This window comes from Coenobita brevimanus, chromosome 40 (assembly GCF_032717465.1).
Source record: "Coenobita brevimanus isolate Jiangsu-jjx chromosome 40, ASM3271746v2, whole genome shotgun sequence".
NCBI lineage: Eukaryota > Metazoa > Arthropoda > Malacostraca > Decapoda > Coenobitidae > Coenobita > Coenobita brevimanus.
Window position 1 is genome coordinate 17763887 of NC_136993.1, and position 20926 is coordinate 17784812.

Genomic DNA, 20926 nt, shown 5'->3' on the forward strand with positions numbered 1-20926 from the left:
AACCCTGGAAGACATCTTTGTGCTGGGAGAAGGCACGGGAAAGATAGACACCAAGGCAGACATGGAAGGTGCGGAGGGAAAGGAAATTTTGCAGAAAAACACAAATGTTACCATGAAGACCAAGGGAATGAAGATAATGCTGAATATGATAGTGCCACGTAGAATCGTAAGCCTTTTCCAAAAAAAAAAAAATAGCAATAACAGACCAGCAAAGAGAAAAAGCAGAGAGGATATAATACTCCAAAGGAAGGAGAGGATCTAGAGTGCTACAAGCTTTTCGATATCCAAATAGTAATGGGGAAAGAAGACAACCAAATTCAAGGTCCCACATAGGTCAACGATTGACCATACGTTCAAGTAGCAAGTAATTTACATAAACAACTGGTCAGAGCAAAGGGACGGTAGTCTTGAGGAAGGCGATCTATTTTACCAGGCTTAAGAAATGGTAGGATGACCATCACACGCCAAGCAGGAGGAAAGAAACCCTCAGATCAAATCCTGTTGTAAAGGGCCAAGAGAAAAGACATGGAACTAGAAGAGCGACGATTAACATACTACAATGAACTACAATGAATACCACCTTCATTGAAATCATTCCTCAACTGAAGCGTGGAGGAAGGAGCATTAATAGCCCCCTCGGCAAACAAAGTAAAAGAAATCAGGTCAGATTCTGAAAGAGATTTAATACTGTGAAAATCTCGAGAGGGGTGGAACCCTGAGCTTACAAGACTAAAGTAACTATTTAGAGCTTCACCAACCAAGGAAGCATCAAGTACAGAACTACCATCTAAAGAAGGAACAAGATCCTTAAGCTGAATATGCTTACCGGAGATTCTACAGATACGAGACCAAACTGCTGCAACAGGAGTATCCTCCGAAGTGGTAGAACAAAGGAGAATCAACTGTGATTGGCTTGACGGACAGTACAGTAGAAGGTAGCAGATGCATGCTGAAATAACAGGAGACTATAGGTACGCTCCGGTGTAGGTCATAGACAATGGAAGCTTTTCCAGGCAGCACCTTTAACACGGAGGGCAAGCTGACATTCAGGAGTCCACTACGGCACAGTTTTGGCTGCAGGAGGTCTAGTATTTCTAGGAATAGCAGCAAGAGAGCTCCTAAAACCAGGACCAAGAAGAAAGAAGGCAACTCGCGGGAAGAAGTAAGGGAGGAGGGAGGTAAAGAGGGGACCTTAAGAGAGGAAAGCAAGCTCCAGTTAGCAGCACAAATCTGCCAATGGGGAGGACGAGGAACCGGACAGAAAGAAGTAAGGGAAAGCTTGATAGGAAAGTGATCACTAAAAAGAAAGTCGCCCAGAACAGGCCAGTGAAAGTCAAGGGAAATAGAAGGAGGACAAAGAGACAGATCGGTGCAAGAAATGGAATGAGTATGAAGGTCAAAGTGTGTAGGCATGCCAGTATTGAGCAGTAATACATCAGACGAAGAAAGAAACTGTTGAGAGAGGCGGCTCCTGGTGTTGACAACAGAGTCACCCCAGAGGGTATGACAGCAATTAAAGTCTCCAAGGAGGAGAGTCCTAGAAGGAGGGGAACGAAGTAAGGAAGAAAAGGTAGAAAACCAAAAGGAATAGATGGAGAGAAAAAGAGAAAGCAGACAGTTATGCAGCGGTGAAGAAAGAGAAGGGCAGAAGCATGAGAGATAGAGGAAGAAACAGAAAGGGGTTTAAAAAGAACACTGTTATGGATAAGAAGGGCATCAAAAGAAGGAGGAGGAGAACCGAGAAAAGTAAAACCTGGAGGAAGGAACAGGGGAAGCACGAAGAAAAGTTTCTTGGAGAGATACAAGAAGAGGATCATGAACAGATATGAGGTATCATAAGGATGGACAACGGGATGCAAAACTGTGTATATTCCATGGTAGAAGGGCTATGACGAAGAAACTTGAATTAAGACTGGGGAGAGGGTAGTGGATGCACATGACGGTCAGAGCGAGAGTGCTAGGGAGGCATAGAGAGATCGAGGACAGAAGGAATAGGAGAAGAGAATGAAGATAAAGAAGTCACAGATGGGGGAGGATGGTTAAAGTTGGGGGGAGGGGAAAGTTCAGGAGAAGAGGGAGGAATAGGAGTAGGGAGAAGGGAAGAGAGAGGGGGATGGACGTCCACAGAAACAAGGGAGGACATTGAGGAAGTACAGCAAAGGTAGGAGACAATATCTTGAATGGTTTCTGTATCCGGGGGAGAAGAAACAGGAGAAAGGAACATTGACTAGATGACTTGAGGGTGCTGACAGGTGGGCAAGGGAGAGGATGAGGTACTGAGAGAAGTGGAACGTGAGGGATGTGTGGGAAGCTGGACAGGAGAAGCTGGAGGTGGGGAAGGCTAAAGACCAGGATTGTGAGATGGGGAAGAATCATGTACACCCTCTAAAAATTTTTTCGGCACCCCCTGCTCTGATACCTTTCGCAACGATCACTGTTACAGACGGCGAGAATACGTGGTGTAGTTGAAACCCCTGTACCTCTCTCACTCTCCCACTGGATTTCATCATTAGCGGACGAAGTAACACACACCAGCAACACAGGGCCATGGATACCAAGCACACACCGAAATTCAGGACATGATTCAGAATGCTTCGTGTGGTGTATCATAATGTATCGTGTCGCAAGGGTGCCGAAACTTTTTTTATAGCCTGTACACACTGACATTTGCCTACAGGAAGAGAAGGGGATGGAAGAGAGGACCGAGGGTATGCAGAGGAAGAAGGACGTATAAGGCGAGGAAAAAAGGTGGCAAGGAAAAGAATCAGGATTAGAAACAAGAGCAGAGAAAAAATTAGAAATAGGGACAGAAGCTGTGACACTGGAGGAGCTGGAGACTGGCGACACCATGGGAGTAGGACGAGCTAGGCGCGTGTATGTAACGGTTAGAAATGACAAAGGCTGCAAACTCTGCAGTGGGCCTCACAAAGTGAAAGGCCAGTTTTCCAGTGAACGCTGGACACTTCCATCTCAAACAGATGAGACATTTTCGATAGGTGGCAGAATGGCTACCCTGACAGTTAAGGCAGCACCAGATGGTGGAAGCACAGTCAGAGGAAGTGTGGCCAGCTTGTGTACAGCTGGGGCAGAGTGCAGTCGAGCAGGAGCAGTTGGCGGGTGGCCAAAGCACCAACAGGATGTGCACTGGCAAGGAGGTGGAATGTATATTGTCCAATCTGTAGAACAGTGCCCCCAATGATAATGGCAGGTGGAAGATCCCGAGAGTGGAAGACGATTTTAAGAGTATTAGCTGGTTGATGTCGGCGTCCACGAGGGAGAATGGTGTAGCACCGGACTGAGTGGATGGGATGCTGTTGCATGGAAAGGATGAGTCAGATATTGCCAGAGCACTCAACTAAAGCTCTCTGGCCAAAGGACATGGACGGTGGCATAAGGATGGTACCAGCAGAAAAATTAAGTTGAATATCCGGGGAGACAGAAATCGGGTGGCCTGAACAGTTGACAAGAGATGTCACTCTCTAGATTTGAGCAGAACTGTGAACTGTAAAAAGGCGGGAACCATTGGGTCGTACCAAAAAAGTGACATCTCTGCCTACCTGGCAAAGGAGGGAGAGGTGCAGCGAGAGGTCGTCATCTGTGGATGAATTATTGAAAAACTTGGTCCAGGTCTGCCAACCGTAGAGAGAGGTGGTGAAGGAAAGGGCAGGGACAGAAGAAGAGGAGGTCAGAGGAAGGGGACAGACGACACAGAAAAGAACAGAAATAGAAGAGGAAGGAGGAAGATAGGGATGATGGGTAACAACAGAAGAGGAAGAACGAGCAAAAGAGGATAGGACAGGAACTGGTGGAGTGGAGGACAAAGAACTTGAGAAGGATGGACTTGGAGTGGACACCACTGGTAGTGTTGAAGGAAGGGAGGAGGACGAAGCCATTGTCGAAAGCGGATCCTGGGTTGTCACCGGGGCTTGGCCAGATAAAGAAAGAAAGAGGGGGGGAGGGAGGAGAGGGGAGTAAGAAGAAGTAGGAGGACAGGAAGAGAAGGAAAGAGGCAGAAAAGTAGGGGAAGGAAGATCCGATACAGCGGTAGAAGGTTTAGGAGGAGCATCTCCCGTTGCTCCTTCAAAAAAGGTGCAAAATTCATTACTCGTCATGGTGAGCCGAATGTGGAAAAGCGAGAAAGAAATTGGTTCACTCTTGAGAACCCGGATCAGAAGTAAGGGAAAAATGAAGAAGACAAAGAGCTACTGTACCCGTCGTTCCCTGAGGCCATTCACAACTGACAAAAAAAATACACAGCCATGCATCCCAGTGGCACGGCTCTCACACCCTAGAAAAGGTAGGAAAAAAAGAAGATACAGGAAGGAAGAGAAGAAAAAAGGGCAAGCAAAATTAGTAGGGTTAAAGACTGGGATCTAAGGACGGGGGAAGCAGTACAGAGCGACACCACCCCCAACATCAGGCCCCAGCCCAAGACCCCAGTTGCCCCCCGATGACTGCAAAGTGCTTGGCACTGAAGGGGAGAAGGTACAGGAGCCAACACACCTCCGAATCTCATATTTTTTAAAATTTCTGCCCGGAATCATGCCAACTCTGTTCTTCACTCTGCTAAAAATAATAACATTCGTACTAATTGCTCTGAACTCTCTAACTCAAATTCTTCCCACTCCATCTGGGACCTTTCCAAGAACCTTTCTAACAATTTTATCTCAACATCCTTCCTCTTTTGCAATCTGATGTCTCTGTAGCTATTTCTTCTACTGATAAAGCAGAACTCTTTGCCCAGACTTTCTCCTCTAATTCCACCTTAAACGATTCCTGTTCTGTTCCTCCATCACTTCCCCCCCCCCCCTCTGTCTTCCTCATGGTTGACATAAAAATGTCTTCAGTTGAAGTATTCTCTGCCATCACTAGCTTCAATACTAACAAGACATATGGGCCTGATGGGGTCCCTCTTCTTGCCCTCAAGAACTGTGCTTCTGTGCTTACCCCCTGCCTAGGTAGTTTCTTTCGCCTTGATCAACCTGACTTTTCCTTCCTGCTGGAAGTTTGCTCTCGTTCAGCAGTCCCAAAGAAGGGTGACCATCCAGAGCCCTTTAATTATCACCTAATTGCTTCATCATCCTGTACTTCAAGTTCCTGAGTAAATTTTTAATAAGAAAAGGTTTAAAGACCTTTCCTATCAAAACCTTAATTCAGGTCGTTAGTATTTGTTCTGCCGGAGACGCATCACTGGAGATATTCTGGCCTCCCTTTCAGACTCCTGGTCTTCCTTGTTTCAGGATTTTGGATAAAGCTTTGCCATTGCAACTGACATCTGAAAGACTTTCGATCAAGTTTGGCATAAATCTTTAATTTCCAAAGTGCCCTCTTATGGTTCCTTTTCTTTTTGACCCTTCATCTCTAGTGTCTTTCTGGTCATTCTATAGCTGCTGTTGGAGATAGCCACTGTTCTTCTCCTGGAGCTATCAACAGTGGTGTCCCTTAGGGTTCTGTCCTATCACCAGCTCTCAAGAGAGTTAATAGTATGGTAATAATAAGTCAATAATAAGTTGAGTAAACTGTTCACAGTATTTCTTACACACACACACACACACACACACACACACACACACACACACACACACACACACACTGTCTATCTATCTATCTATCTATCTATCTGTCTATCAATCTGTCTGTAGTGGGATCTCCTAATAAGCGGGATCACAATATGCGAAACACCTAATATGCGAACGATCCAGGAAAAAATGATTTAAAAAAATATGCGAAATGTAATTCTACAATCTGTCTGCACGCAAGGGAAAAAGCTGTTCCCGCTTAAAACTGTAGCATTTAAAGCGACCACCAGATGGTTGATCGGTTTCCCGCTCTTTACCTCCCTCACGGCGTCTCTCAAGTCTAATCTCAAGACTTTCAGCCTGTGTCTGCCCACTCTGCGCCCACTTATTGTGGTGTTTGTAGCACTATACAAGACCTATTCTTGCTCATCTGTTACATCATGGCCCAAACGCTTCATTCCAAGAACAAGAGGATCTCTTTGCAGCCGAAAATGAAGGTTAGAGTTGAATTAGGAAAGTAAAAGGAACTCACACATTGGACGTGAACTTGGCTTAGGCGAAGCAACAGTGTAGAACATTCCCAAGAACAAGGAGCAGCTCTTTCGCACCATCAAGACTTATGGAGGCCAGGAAGTGGACGGGTGCAGTAAAGTTGCTAATCCTGCAATTATACAAATGGAATGCTACCTAGCACACTACATTCACAGTTCTATTATCTTTGAGCAAAAGTCTTGAGCTGATAGTAATGGGAAAATACTGTAAATGACAATGATAGGGTGAGGTGTCCACCATATAAGTTTATTTCCATTAATTCAATGGTTTCTAATATGCGATATTTCTAATATGCGGAGCATTTTGTCGACCATATTCTCGCATACTGGAAGACCACACTGTATCCACCCATCTGTTTATCTGTATCTGTCTATGTATCATAGTTTGGATATCCTAATGTAATGATTTGAATAATAATGCACGTAGGACATTGTATTTGCATTTTTAAAAACACCATTGTCTTCAGAACACCTTTACTCCTCATGACTTCTGCATCCAGGAAGGGAAGTTTTGTATCTAGTTTCGGTTTATGAGCAAACTTATGTATTGGGCATTTAGCTGAAGAAGGAATTCATCAGGGAGAAAGTTGTAAGAGCAAAGCCATAGCGTGTCATCAACGTTTTTAATCTATGTTTTTCTCATTTACAGAGGTCAATAAATTACTCTCAAAGTATTTCATGTAAATATTTGTCAGCACAGGGGACAGGGAACTAGCCATGTCCATAAAAAAAAAAAAAAAAATGTGTTGTGTTTTACCCTTAAAAGAAAAGAAAAATTATATACACACAGCCTTATTAGGTTAATGACGTTTTCACAAGGAATACCATCAATATCACTGCCTTAAACAGGTGATGTATTAAAATTCCATGGACAAAAAATGTATGTTTCATTATGTTTCGTTTCTGAAGGCTCCAATATGCATGCATGCATCGGCCTTGGTCACCAAATGGCGGCTTTCCATGCTGCTTGGTCTATGGCAGCATCCCTGCTCAGTCCCTTAACCCTGAGGTCACACTTAATGACCTCGTCTCACGTCTTTTTCTGTCAGTTCCTCGCAACCTCAGCCCCAGTATTAACGCATCTCATTTTCTGCACCCAGTTATCATCCCCCATCCTCTCCACATGCCCAAACCACCTCGATCTACCTCTCCTCATCACAACGCCAATACACTCCAGTCCCATCCTACCTCTCAACTCTTCCATCGTAAACCCAACTTAGTCCAGTTCCTGTTGTAGAGACCCGTATACAGCTCTTAGGAAGAGGCTTTGACTGGTGATTTGAATAAAGGATACCGCCAGTTTCAAAACAGTATTAGGTGGAATTGCTAGAATCATAGCATAAGTGAGAAAATGCGGTTTTTCAAAATGGCACCCCATCGGAGTTCTCCAGGACTACAAAGGCTTAAAATTTCTAATAGAAATGTACTACCTGGAAGACTATTATGGGGTTTTCAGGCACGTCCGACAGGATGGTGCCTATAGAAAATCAGTATGACCTTACATAGTACCCGACATCCAAGATGACCACCATCTAGACCTTCCCCAAACAAGTCATGTATCTTTTGAAGGAAACATCATGACTGGATGATTTTTATGCTAATTATGAGGTTTTCAGGCACTGCCGACACGATAGTACCTTTACTGATTCGATATCAACACATCTGATATTCAAAATTCAAGATGGCGGTCTTCCAAAATCCGTAGCTAACAAGAAAGTTGTCAAATTTTCGATATAACTGGCATACAGCAGTTCTCTCTGGATTTTACTTTCATTTTTTTTTTTTTTTTGTACATGCTTGAACTCAGTTTTGGAAGGTAGTTATTACATACTTTCCTTCCATGGAATCATGATGGTATCACGTCTTCTCAACTCCTTGGCATAATAGGCATTCTGGGAGTGGTTGGTGCAGAATGATGGTAATAATTCATATACAGAGAGCTCTATGTGCAAAGGAAAGACCCACTGCTTGAATCCATTACCCCAAAGAATGCTAGTCGTTTGTAAGTGTGACTTGATGTGATGTCTGTGCAAAAAGGAGGGTGTCAAATGTGTAATCTTTTGTCATAAACAGGAGTCAGTTTGTCAAAATAAGTGAAAATGCCATCTTTCAGTCATGATTAAGTCACATGTTCGAGAAATGAGCTTCACATTGTATTGATATCCGTATGACTGGGAAATGTCTTTGAATAAATACTTTTCTATGCATATGTTTTCATTACTTATTTGTGGCCATCTTGAATTTTGGGTATCAAATGTGGTGATATCGAATCACTAAGGGTACTATCGCGTCGGCAGTGCCTCAAAACCTCATAATTAACATAAAAATCATCTAGTCACGATGTGTCTTTCAAAGGATACAGGCCTTTTTTGTTTGGAGAGGGTCTGGATGGCAGCCATCTTGGACTTCAGGTACTACGAGAGGTCATGTTGATTTCCTATAGGCACCATCGCGTCGGACGTGCCTGAAAACCCCATAATAGTCTTCCAGGTACTACATTTCTATTAGAAATTGTAAGCCTTTGTAGTCCTGAAAGACCCCGGTGGTGGCCATCTGAAAACCGCCATTTTCTCACTTATGCTATGATTCTAACAATTCCACCTAATACTGTTTTGAAGCTAGCGGTATCCTTTATTCAAAACACCAGTCAAAGTCTCTACAGCAGGGACAAGATTAGCCCCTCAAGGCCTTGCACGCAGGGACGCAATGCACATCCACATAATCATTGTCATTTCTCTATGTCTGAGCCTGCGAATATCCTCTTCCTTTACTGGCCAGGTCTCACTACCATACAGTAGTACGCTCCTAACACATGCTGCATACAGTGATATCTTACAACATAGGAAAAGCCCTCTCACTGTCAGGAGAGTCAACAGCTCCCTGAACGTCTTCCAACCACTTTTCACCCTAGCCCCACCTCCAGCACATAACACGTCTCCCAAATAACAAAACTCTTCCATACACTCAAGAAACTAACAAGTAAGTTCAATCCTTTCATGCCTGACAATCTCCACCTGTTCTCCCCGACACGCCGCACACATAAAATCCACATTATCTCGCAATCTACCTCTAATACCACTACATCTCTTATGCACCAACTTATGACAAACACTGCACAAGATGGAATTACTTCCCACGCCCTTGTGGCAAATTGCATATGGCCACTCTCCCTGTTCTTTGACAGTACCACCTCCAACAGTAGATATCATCACCTTTGTTTTATCTGCATTTACCCTTAAGCCCTTGTGCCCCATACCATCTCTCCATTTCCTAAATCTATCCTCCGCCTCCCTTTCATTGTCTGCAATCAACACCAAATCATCAGCATACAACATCTCCCATGGGAGTCCATTTCTGAAGTCATTTGAGAGGGCTTCAAGTACTGTACCATGATAAAGAACGAGACTCAAAACTGACACCTGATGCACACCAACATTCACGGAAAACTCATCACTCAAATCTCCATTCACTCTTACATGGGTGCGAGCACCAACATATACGTCCATAACCACCCTAACCAGCCACTCCTCCATCTCAGTCTTCCTCACTGCCCACTTCACCACCCTCTAGGGACTCTGTCAAAGGCCTTCTCCAAATCAACAAAGAGTACAGTTCCCTTTTCTTTCCTATATATTTTTACTGAAGCTGTCGAACAATGAATATGGCATCAGTGGTCCCCTGCCTGGTATAAACCCAAATTGCATCCCATTAATATTCACACTTTCTCTAATCATACCTTCTAGGACTCTCTCCATTACCTTCATTACTTGATCTAAAAGCTTTATACCTGTACAATTTCGTTTTTCCAGGGCATCACCCTTCTCTTTGCACACATTTACAATTACACTCTTCAGACAATCATCTGGGACAACACACTCATATATAATCATATTTATCAGATCAGTGATTAACCTCATTCCTATATTTACCTGAGGCCTTCAACATTTCACCAGTCAACCCAGACACACATGCTGCCTTCCCCACCTGCATCCTGCCTTTTGCCTCACTCACAGTAGCACCATCAAAGGCCAAGGGCCAAACATTGGATCTGCTGGCTCCAAACCTTCCCTGTCTCAGTCAAACTGCTCATTCAACAATCGGCTATAATGCTCTCTCCATGCATCCTTAATATCCCCACTGTTCACCACTACCCTTCCTTCATCATTCTTCACACACTGCCCACCTATAATATCCCGATTATCCCTCTTCTCCTGCTTTGCCACCTGTAATGTCATATTCTTCCTTTCCACGTGAATTAGGTTATCAAGTAAAATTCTCTGTGACTCAGACTTCGTCCTGTACACCTCTCTTCTAGCCCTACATTTGGCAGTCAAATATTCTTCTTTGTTACCACCCTTCTTCTATTCTCGGAAAAGCCATTTTTTCCTCCTTAACTGCAGCTTCTACACCCTTGTCCAACCACCAAGTTCCTTTATGTCTTGGTGGGCCTCATGTCCAACAGCAAACTGCACCAGTAACTCTCAAGGGGTTGTTTTTGAGGGCTCTGTACTGTTCATTAACGTCTTTGTCAACGGCTCCCTGTTCAGCCACCACTCTCTTCATCTCGATATAGAAATCATCCCTTACTGCTTGGTTTTCCAGCTTCCATATTATCCTCCTAGATACTTCCAGTAAATCCTCTTTTTCATCACTCGTTCTTAAAGCACCATGTCACATACCAATAAATTGCGATGCTGCACACACTCCTCGCTTCCTATAACTTTAACATCCCTCACTAAAATCCTATCAGCCCTTCTGACCAGAAAATAATCTATCCGACTGATATTTCCCCCAGAATCTTATGTAACCAACCTACTATCACTTTTCCTAAAATGTGTGGTGCACACAATCATGTTCATTGCCTCCCCAAACTCGGGTGTCCTTTCCCCTTCCTCATTTCTTGTACCATATGCACATTCCCCATGTACTCCTTCATATCCTTGAGCTGCATCACCAATATGGCCATTTGAGTCCCCTCCCAAAACCACTATCTCATCATCCCCCATACCACTTACCACAAATATTAAGTCATCCCAAAATCTATCCTTCTCTAACACATCCAAGCCTGCCTGTGGGCATATGCCGATATAAATGAAAACATCATTCCACCGAACAAAATTTTCACTACTTATATCCTATCACTTCTCATAACATATTCCTCCCATTTCTCCGCAACCAACACGCCCACCCACCCATTTTCGTCTCCCCCCTCCCTCTTCCAAAACAAAGTATAGTAGCAATCCTTCCCAACAATCTTTCTGGCTGTTCCACTCCTGTACCGGACTTCTGCAAACATCCCACATCCACCCACCTCCTACTGAATGCCTCAACGACTTACCCCGCGCTACCCCTTAAACTTCCTATATTCCATGAACCTACTCTCATCCCCCTGTGTGATTTAATGTAATGAATTTTATATATTATTACAGTCTGAAAAAGGCTTGGAAACCAGGATCACACAGCATAATTATAGTTTAGGGAGGGTCTAACAGAGTAGTGACATATTCCAACACTAATCATGCAATGATCAACACACTCATAAGGCAGGTTCTGATACTAGAAAGGTTAAAAAGTTTCATTGAAAGAAATGTAGCTGACTCATGCTAAATTTCTGGCACATGTAAGAATAATGTAAACATGTCCTATGGCCTTTTTAAATGTGATGAATTGTTAAAAGACTTTATTGTAAAGCATTATCTCCCAGACCAATATTCTTTGTATAGGTTAGTAGGTAAAGCCAGACGAGGTGAGATGAGGTGAGATTATGGTATGTCAGAACATGCCAGGTTCCTCTTTGTTCTGTGTGCCCCTCTCTGCTGCTGATGTGTTTATATGACCTCTACGCTTATGTCTTTATGTCACTCTGTCTGAAGATGTAATATACGAAAGCACTTACCGTCTCCATTTTCTTTTCTCCTGTGGTCAATTTGCATTCATTTATCCACAGTGAAGTAAAGTTTCTGCACACACACACACACACACACACACACACACACACACACACACACACACACACACACACACACACACACACACACACACACACACACACACACACACACACACACACACACACACACACACACGCACAGAGAGAGAGAGAAAGAGAGAGAGAGAGAGAGAGAGAGAGAGAGAGAGAGAGAGAGAGAGAGGGAGATTTGATAGAAAGATATGCACACGTTGTCTTGTTTTCATGCTCTTCTAATGCATCTTATCACTCCATTAGAGGAGAAGGAAACCACAGAGGGGGACAGCAGACGGTGCTGAGGCCAGCGACACTGGGAAGGTGGTGGCACTAAACACTGATCACATGCAGGGAGCCTTCTACATCTTGGCCCTCAGTTACCTTTTCGCCATCTTGATCTTTCTTGCAGAGCTGATTGCGAGGCGCAGGAAACCTCACAGCAGAAATTAAGTGGAAGTACACTGCAAAGACCTGAAAAATATTCTATAAACATCGGACAGGACCTAAATAATATATATATATATATATATATATATATATATATATATATATATATATATATATATATATATATATATATATATATATATATATATATATATTCTTATGTACTAGTTATGTGAATTGGCATCTCCTAATCCAGCTGTATTACAACAATGAACATAATACTGAGAAGTAAGGTACGTTTTATTTACCTTTAGCCTATATTCTTGTGAGCTGATATTGGAGTAAGTGATTCAGTTCCTTCTCATTATCTGGATTTACAGCCATACGGCCAGAAACCCCAGTATTCTATGAAAGCGCATAGGGTAACAAAGATATTGAAAAGTAATGGCCTTAGGGGATTAAACAGCGAAAAGAAAACAGTAACATTCATTCATTCATTTATTAATCATCGAATCGTGTGTTGCCTCATGAGAAGCGTGGTGATCTGGGGCCAGACAAGTTGGTCCTGACATTCAAGATAAGAGTGACCAGCCTCACTCATCCCTGAGTGGCATTATGTGAGCAATAAACCCCAACCACCCCTTGAATATAAATCTGCTCTGGCTCAATTCGATTGGAGCGCCTTAATTACCCAAAAAACCACCAGGCGCCATAACTTGGTTATATGGTTACCATCCAGCATGGTAAATATTTTCCTGTTGTACAGGAAACCATTTAGCTTGTCGCTCAGTGCAGAGTCACCCTTAGACAGAGGAAGAGGAAAGAATGAAGGAAAGAAAAACAGAAGACGAAGGAAAGAAGAGAGGAAAGGGCAGTCACCCGAGAACAGCAATGCATCGGGTGAGTGGATGGTGAGCGCCCCCACCTACCATAGCAAAAGAAAACAGTAACAAGCTGAATAATATGTAATGAAAAACGAATGTGTGAAAAAATAAATTACCCCCTAAATCTTCTTTTTGTTAATTCAGGAATTCAAGTGTCTATCAAATATTAGGGTATCCTGTATGTACAGTCGTGGTAATAAATAATCACCTATCCTTTGGTACCCCGTGCCTCAGGCTGGCTCCCTTATGCATGGCAAGTCACAGCAATGTAAGAGGGGCTGAAAGGGAGGGGCCAGAAAAAGAAGGAAAGGTGGGGGGGGGGGCAAGTGATTGTGTTGGGATGTAGTGAGGAAGGAGAGGAAGAGAGGTAGGGGAGGGAGAATGAAATGCAAAGTGGTGGTCACAAAAATTGTCTATTTTCTTTCATTCAGGGCGGCGTCAGATAACAAGCATTTGAGTGGTGATATCAAGGGCTGACTCGTTAGAAAAATATACTGACTTGACGGATCAAACATTAGTGCGGAGCCAGATATCTGTGTTTATCCATGTATTTTGACTTCGGACCCAGAATGGAATCTGGATGACTTTGACATTTGTAATGTTTGTGTAAGAAACGTCCTTTACCCTTGCATGTCATTAATTTTTGGAACTAAATATCTTAAGCAACCTTTGACATGGCTGTGTCCACAGTCAATATGATCATCCTCTCGATCACTCCCTCTATACAGTAACCATCATGTCAAATACTTTATGTCATCTCTATACGAAAAGGCTATTCAAAATAACTGTGCATAAAAGGCAGATATATTTGATGTCTGTGCACATGGGCGGATATAATATCTATATATTTCACAATCTGTTGCTTGGACTCCATGTCGGTATGGGTTTGAATGGCCGTCCAACAACCCCAACATCCTCTCATCACATCAGAATGATATTTTCCTCCGCCAAAAAAAAACAAAAAACAGGCTTATTAAAAATACTTTTGTTGGACAAGGCAATAGTGGGTTGTGCTGGACACTTCTGGCTCTGCTTTAATGTTTGATTTGTCACGTCAGTATATTTCTCTCACTAGCCAACCCATGATATCACCACCTATCTATGGCTTGTTATATGACGCCACTAGACAATGTGTAATGCTTCATTATCTACCTAATATTAACTTCTTTATATCATGCCCTGAATGAAAGAAAATAAACAAATACTGCGACCATCACTTGGCATTTCATTCTCTCTCCCCTTCCTCATTCCACCCCGGCACCATTGCTCGTCCCCTGGACTTCTATGCATGGTCGTGGAGAGAGTGGATGCATGCTTGTGTGCTCTCTTCTCCAGATTAATAGGGCTGCTTCACTGACATTATCTTTTTTTTTTTTTTTTTTTTTCACCCTTCTGGTGGTGACTAGGTTAGCTATACCACATACCAATTACTCTGGCCAGGCATGTATGGCAACACTGTTCCGGCAGAGATTCTGATTGGCTGGAGGTGTTTGTTTGATTTCGTTGTTGCTAAAACTGATACTCTTTTTATTATCAGATGTGATACTGAGTTTGTCGACAATACAATCGTCAAAAGCAATAAGAAATCCGTTATACACTTATCAGCAATGAAATTTTCGTAGAAAGATAGAGATATTGCGTCAACAAAGTATTATAACAGTACAAGTCAAGGTCAGCATTCGAACAATTCCTTTAAATCTCTGACACTCAGTAATATAACAGAAAATTAAGGAAACTTGCTTAACCTAAGCGTTGGTATAACACATTTAAATTTTTGAGATCAGTCCGTACTGTGATAATAGAGGATATATGATGAAATAGTTTTCATTTAGCCTACTTTGATTTTTCGCAATTTTTTCAAACCTCCCTCCCCGCAGAACTAGTCTTTTCATTAGCATTTTTAATTATTCAGAGTTGTGGCACGGTTTAAGGGTGCAGACTGATCTTAAAATTTAAATGTGTGTTACACCAACGCTTAGATTAAGCAAGTTTCCTTAATTTTCTGTTATATTACGGAGTGTCGGAGATTTAAAGGAATTGTTCGAATGCTGACCTTGACTTGGACTGTTATAATACTTTGTTGACGCAATATCTCTATCTTCCTACGAAAATTTCATTGATAAGTATATAACGGATTTCTTATTGCTTTTGATGATTGCATTGTCGACAAACTCAGTATCACATCTGATAATAAAAAAGAGTATCAGTTTTAGCAACAACAAAATCGAACAAACACCTCCAGCCAATCAGAATCTCGGCAGGAACAGTGTTGCCATACATGCCTGACCAGATTAATTGGTATGAGGTATAGTGATTATTTACCTCCCCTCCCTGTTAATTTGGAACAGTAGGTGTCTGTTCCTTTGCACTGAGATTGCCTTTGCTTCCTGCCCACGGAGGGTCCCCCGCACTAATCACTCTGGGGCGTGAGCACATGGTCGGGCCTCCCTGGAATGGTTTGAGAGGGCAGTCTCAGATTTTGGTGTCTTGCCCCAAATTGTTTGTCCTTTTCTTGTCTTTCCTCCTCCTTCCCACTTCCCCCATTAGGGGGAAGTGGTTCCTATGGCGGACGCCCCTGCAGCCTCCCCCCCCCCTTCATGGAGGAAGGTGGTCCTGATGAACCCCAGACTGCCACACGGACTGACCGCCAACAGACTGAACGGCCCCAGACACACATCCCACTGGACATCCCTGTAAATAATGCCCAATTTGTCACCCTACATGCTCTCGGTTCCACTCCCTTGAGCAGTCTCTGTCCTTTTATCATCAAGAAGGTAATTGATGGCTGAGCTGGGGAAGTGGGACAAGTAAAAAAAAAAAACTTGCCAATGGGGACCTTTTAATCAAAACTTTCAACTTTCCTCAGGTTTAGGACTTAATGAAACTGCACAAGTTTCACTCTGATGATGTCGAGCCGAGGATCCCGCATGCCATGAATTCCTGCAAGGCTGTTATCACTTGCAAGGACCTCATGGTTATGGAAGAGGATGAAATCATACGGGAATTTGCTCAGCAGGATGTAACTGACGTGCTATTTATCGCTTGATTTGCCAAAGGCAAGAAGATGAAGACTCCCGTGATTACATTGACTTTCGGAAAAGTTTCACTCCCAGCTTATGTCAAAGTTGGGCACGAAATTGTTAATGTCAGGACGGAAACCATTTACAACTTTGCATGGTAACGATATAACTAACCCATACGTGTTCCCAACGTGTCAACTAGTGGGTTGGCGGAGGGTTAGTGCTCGCACCGTAAAACAACTAAGTCAAAGTCAAACGGCCACCCCTTTGAGGATTATGACGTCTGGCTATAAATATACTGTAGACAGATAGATAACTTAGGAAAGAATTTTAAACTAGAGGAGTTAGAAATAACATTCACTTATTCCTCCACTGGAAAGGGGCTCTTCGAGGCTTAATACAATCGTCTTGTTCTAGAGTGATGATAAATACAAACAACAAAAAATAATATAGCAGTTACTGCTGCCTCACCCCGGTCTGTCTGGCCGAGCAGACTCGTCGACCACAGGTATGCAACTGCTTCTTTGGGGCCGTCCTACAGATACAGTCGGCTCCAGGAATTATGTTACCCCCTTGCCATCCCGCTCTCGCTCATGTGCCACGGCGCACAACGTCTCCATCCCCCACGCCTCCTCCGCCTCAATCCTTCCCTCTCCTTACCACTCACAGTAACGCTTCCCCATTTATAACGTCGGCCATGTATTCTGAAAAGAATATAGTTGCCATAATTCATGACCCATTACATTTTGCATTCATGGCATTGCTTAAGCAAACAGCGTCAAAGTGAAAATTAATACGAAGCGGTACCAAGCCATAGCAAACCCGTCCCCGGCAATCATTTTAGAGCTGATGTATAAACACAATGGGATATCTAGTGAAAGTTATAATCACAGTTGGAGTAATTCTGGTGAAAATTGAAGATTTTATGCCCATTTGAAATTTTAGGCCCGACCGACCTGACATTGATCCCCTACTGCTAACTGAGGGGTGGCCCCCCCCTGATGTTATGAGGTATGTAATAGGATGCAGATTTGAAAGATGCACCTATAGGTTTTGGTTTCATGTCTATCTATCTCTCTACTTAATGCCAGACGCCTTAATCCCGCTCGGGGTGGCCACAAACAAATCGCCTCCATGTCGCCCTGTCCCCTGTCATTTCACTGCCCTGCTCCCAACTCACACCCCCTTCTCTCATATACCTCTCCACCAAATCCCTCCATCTCATCCTCGGCCTCCCCCTCCCTCTCCCCCCCTCCACCTAACTTACATACACTCTCTTCGTCAGTCTTTCACCCTCCATCCTCTCCACATGGCCAAACCACCTCAGTGTATTCCTCCTAACGCTTCCTATCACATCGACATCCACACCACAATGCTCCTTTATATCCTCATTTGTCAGCCTATCTCTCCATGTGGCTCCACAGGTTCCTCTTAAATAACTCATTTCCACTGCTCTCACTCTTGACTTGTGTCCTTCCAACAACGTCCAAGCTTCACTTCCATACGTTAGAGTTGGTATCACAATACTGTCATGTAGTAACTTTTTCACTTCCATGCTCACTTCCCTGTTTCTTATCACTGCTTTCAAGAAACCAGCAACCTTTCTTCATTGTTGTACCCTTTCAAGCACTTCACCCTCCAAACCTCCATCCTTACTCATCACACTACCCAAGTACTTAACCGTACTCACATTTTCCAATTCCTCACCATCCAACCTCGCCGTACATTCACTGACTTCACCTCTCTCAAAGACCATCATTTTACTCTTCCCTACATTCACCTTTAGATTCCGTTTCTTACACACTCTCCCAAACTCATCCACCAAGCCTTGCAGCTCTCCTTTGTCTTCACTCAACAACAAAGTATCATCTGCAAACAACAGTACAGGGAGTTTCCAAACACTACCCTTTCTCACCAGGGCCACTCCAACATCCACTTCCCTACCTTGTACCTCTTTTATTACCCCATCCATGTACAGATTGAACAACCATGGAAACATGACATCCCTGTTTCAACCCAACCTTCAAAGAGAAAAATTCATTCAGTTCAACATCCACACGCACTGCAGCCTTAGCACCATCATACATACTCTTCACAGCATTCAACAACTTCCTATCTACTCCATATATTCTTAATACTTTCCACAATCCTTGTCTATCCACCCTGTCATATGCTTTCTCCAAACCCATGAAAGCCGCATACAACTTCTTTCCCTTCTCTAGAAACTTTTCGACTAAAGATCTAGGAATGAATATCTGATCTACACAACCACTTCCCTTCTTAAAGCCTCCCTGTTCTTCTCCAACTAATTCCTCTGTTCTTTCTCTAACTCTGTCAATAAGTATCCTACCATACACTTTTCCTATTATACTAAGAAGACAAATGCCCCTATGATTACCACACACTTCTTTTTCCCCTTTTCCTTTGTACAAAGGAATAATTATACCAATCCTCCGGGACTCTACCTTCCTCCCAGGCCAATCTGCACATCTTCCACATCCATTCTACTACTATCTCTCCCCCATGCTTCAGCATTTCACCACACACTTCATCAATTCCTGGGGCCTTCCCCAATCTAACATTCTTCATTGCTTCCACAACTTCTGTCCTACTGATTTCTTCCTGACTTCTCACCTCCCTTCTTCTCCCAGCTATTCCCCAGCCACTTATACTCGCATTACATCCATCCTGTATGTTCAACAATTCCTTAAAGTGTTCTCTCCATCTGCTCACTTTTTCTCCCTTCTCCTCAAATAATCTACCATTTTTATCTTTCACTCCCCTGCTAACTTCACTTCCACCCTGTCTTACTCTCTTCACCTCTTTCCAGAACATTTTCTTACAGTCCCTCCACTTTACACTCAAATTCCTTCCAAATTCCTCATCCACTCTCTTCTTACTCTCTCTTACTAATCTTTTCACCTCTCTCTTTCTTTCTACATATAACTCTCTCTCCCTCCTTTCAACTTCTTCCACGCCCCTATTTCTCATCCATTCATTGTATGTTTTCTTCTTTTGTGCCACAGCCTGTCTCACCTTTTCATTCCACCACGCTGTTCCTTGCACTCCCCTCCGTCTTCTCTTCATCCCACACACCACATCACATGCTGCACATATTTTTTCTTTGAATATCATGCACACACCTTCCACGTCCCCTATCTGTTCCAATTCATATTTGCCTAATCGTTCCTCCACTTCTTTCTTATATTCTGCCTTTTTCTATTCCTTTTGTAACCTTTCCACTCTCCTTGCAAATACTCCTTCTTCCCGTCCTTCCCTTCTTCTATTTCTCCATCTTATTTGGATCTTGATTCTAGCCACCACCAAGTAGTGGTCAGAAAGTCCACTCCCCAAACCTCTATAAGCTCTTGCATCCATTACACATCTTCTCATCCTTTCATCCACACACACATAATCAATCATTGCCTTCCTTTCATTCGGTTCACCACCATGTCGATATGGCGAATTTGAAAGTAGTTATAGCAAAAAATATTTTTTACCCATATTTTTTATATATTTGGGGGGACCTACAGCCTGGGCCTTGGCCCAGTTTAGCCCAAAATTTATTTAGGTAATCATCGGCATAATTTTAGTCAAAATCGCACAAATTGTTTTTCCTTAAATTTGTTAACAGACAAACAGACAGACAGACAGACAGACAAACCGACTGAAAACAATGCCCGGCCCCTAAGTTCCCCCGGGGCGGGGACGGATAATTACAAGCTGGGATGTCAGGCCGAAGTGAGAAAGAGGCAACAAAACACCTGAACAACAAGGATGCGAACACCCTGTAATATGCCAGGACTTTTGAGGTTTTATGGCCTGGATGTCCCCTTAGGCTCCTGCTTTTCGCCCCCTGGAGTCATTTAAGATAATGACAGAAGGGAGGTAGAATAATATCATTATTATCCATAATAACCCACCTGAAACGTAGGAAAGCTTCATTTCGTATCCCCTTCTTGCCTTCGTCTCCCACTCACTCTTCGTCAGTGCTTTGCATTCTCGTTCTCTTGATTTTCTCCTCCCGCCGTCCCTTCTCTCCCTTCCGTTATCTCACCCTCTCCATCGCCCTACCTCTTCCCTCCCACCACTTTCTTCTTCAAAGGCAGTATATATTACAAGTAACACCACATAATCTCATAGAGATTCCATACTATATCTTCTGTGGATCATTCAGCCGCTTGTTAATATGTCAGTTAATTGTATCAAACTACTTAGCCTAATAAGAAAATTCTCTGCTGTCTGCCTCCTACCAAAACTAGTATTTCGCCGTTGCCATATGAGCGAGAGAGGGATGTCAGGGGGTAACAGGACTCCTGGAGCCGACTGTACAGTATAGCACATATACTGTGTTGAGATTTGGCGCCTCCTTGTGGATGTAGCACCTCTCCAGGGTTGGACCAGGGTCCCTCTCATGGCAAGAGGCAAGAAATATGAGGTTTGGCTCCCGGGTGGACAAGCGGCTGCTCCATCCAGAATGCACAGCACCACCGCATGTAAGTTCCTCGTCAGTGCCAGGAATAAAGGTTATATCTGCTACAACCTTCGGTTCAAGAATGTAATTTGCTTTTTTTTTTCTTCCTTACTGGACGAACACATT

At 43.2% G+C, this 20926-nt stretch overlaps 1 protein-coding gene across 1 annotated transcript in view; it reads left to right on the forward strand.

Annotated features, from left to right (window-relative positions):
* LOC145396974 (ionotropic receptor 21a-like) overlaps nt 1-12485 on the forward strand; it is a 191966-nt gene extending 179481 nt beyond the window's left edge. Inside the window, exon 14 of the mRNA XM_080270204.1 lies at nt 12297-12485. Coding sequence (XP_080126330.1) covers nt 12297-12485 — 189 coding nt within the window. The remainder of the gene's footprint in view (nt 1-12296) is intronic.
* The last annotated feature ends 8441 nt before the right edge of the window (nt 12486-20926 follow it).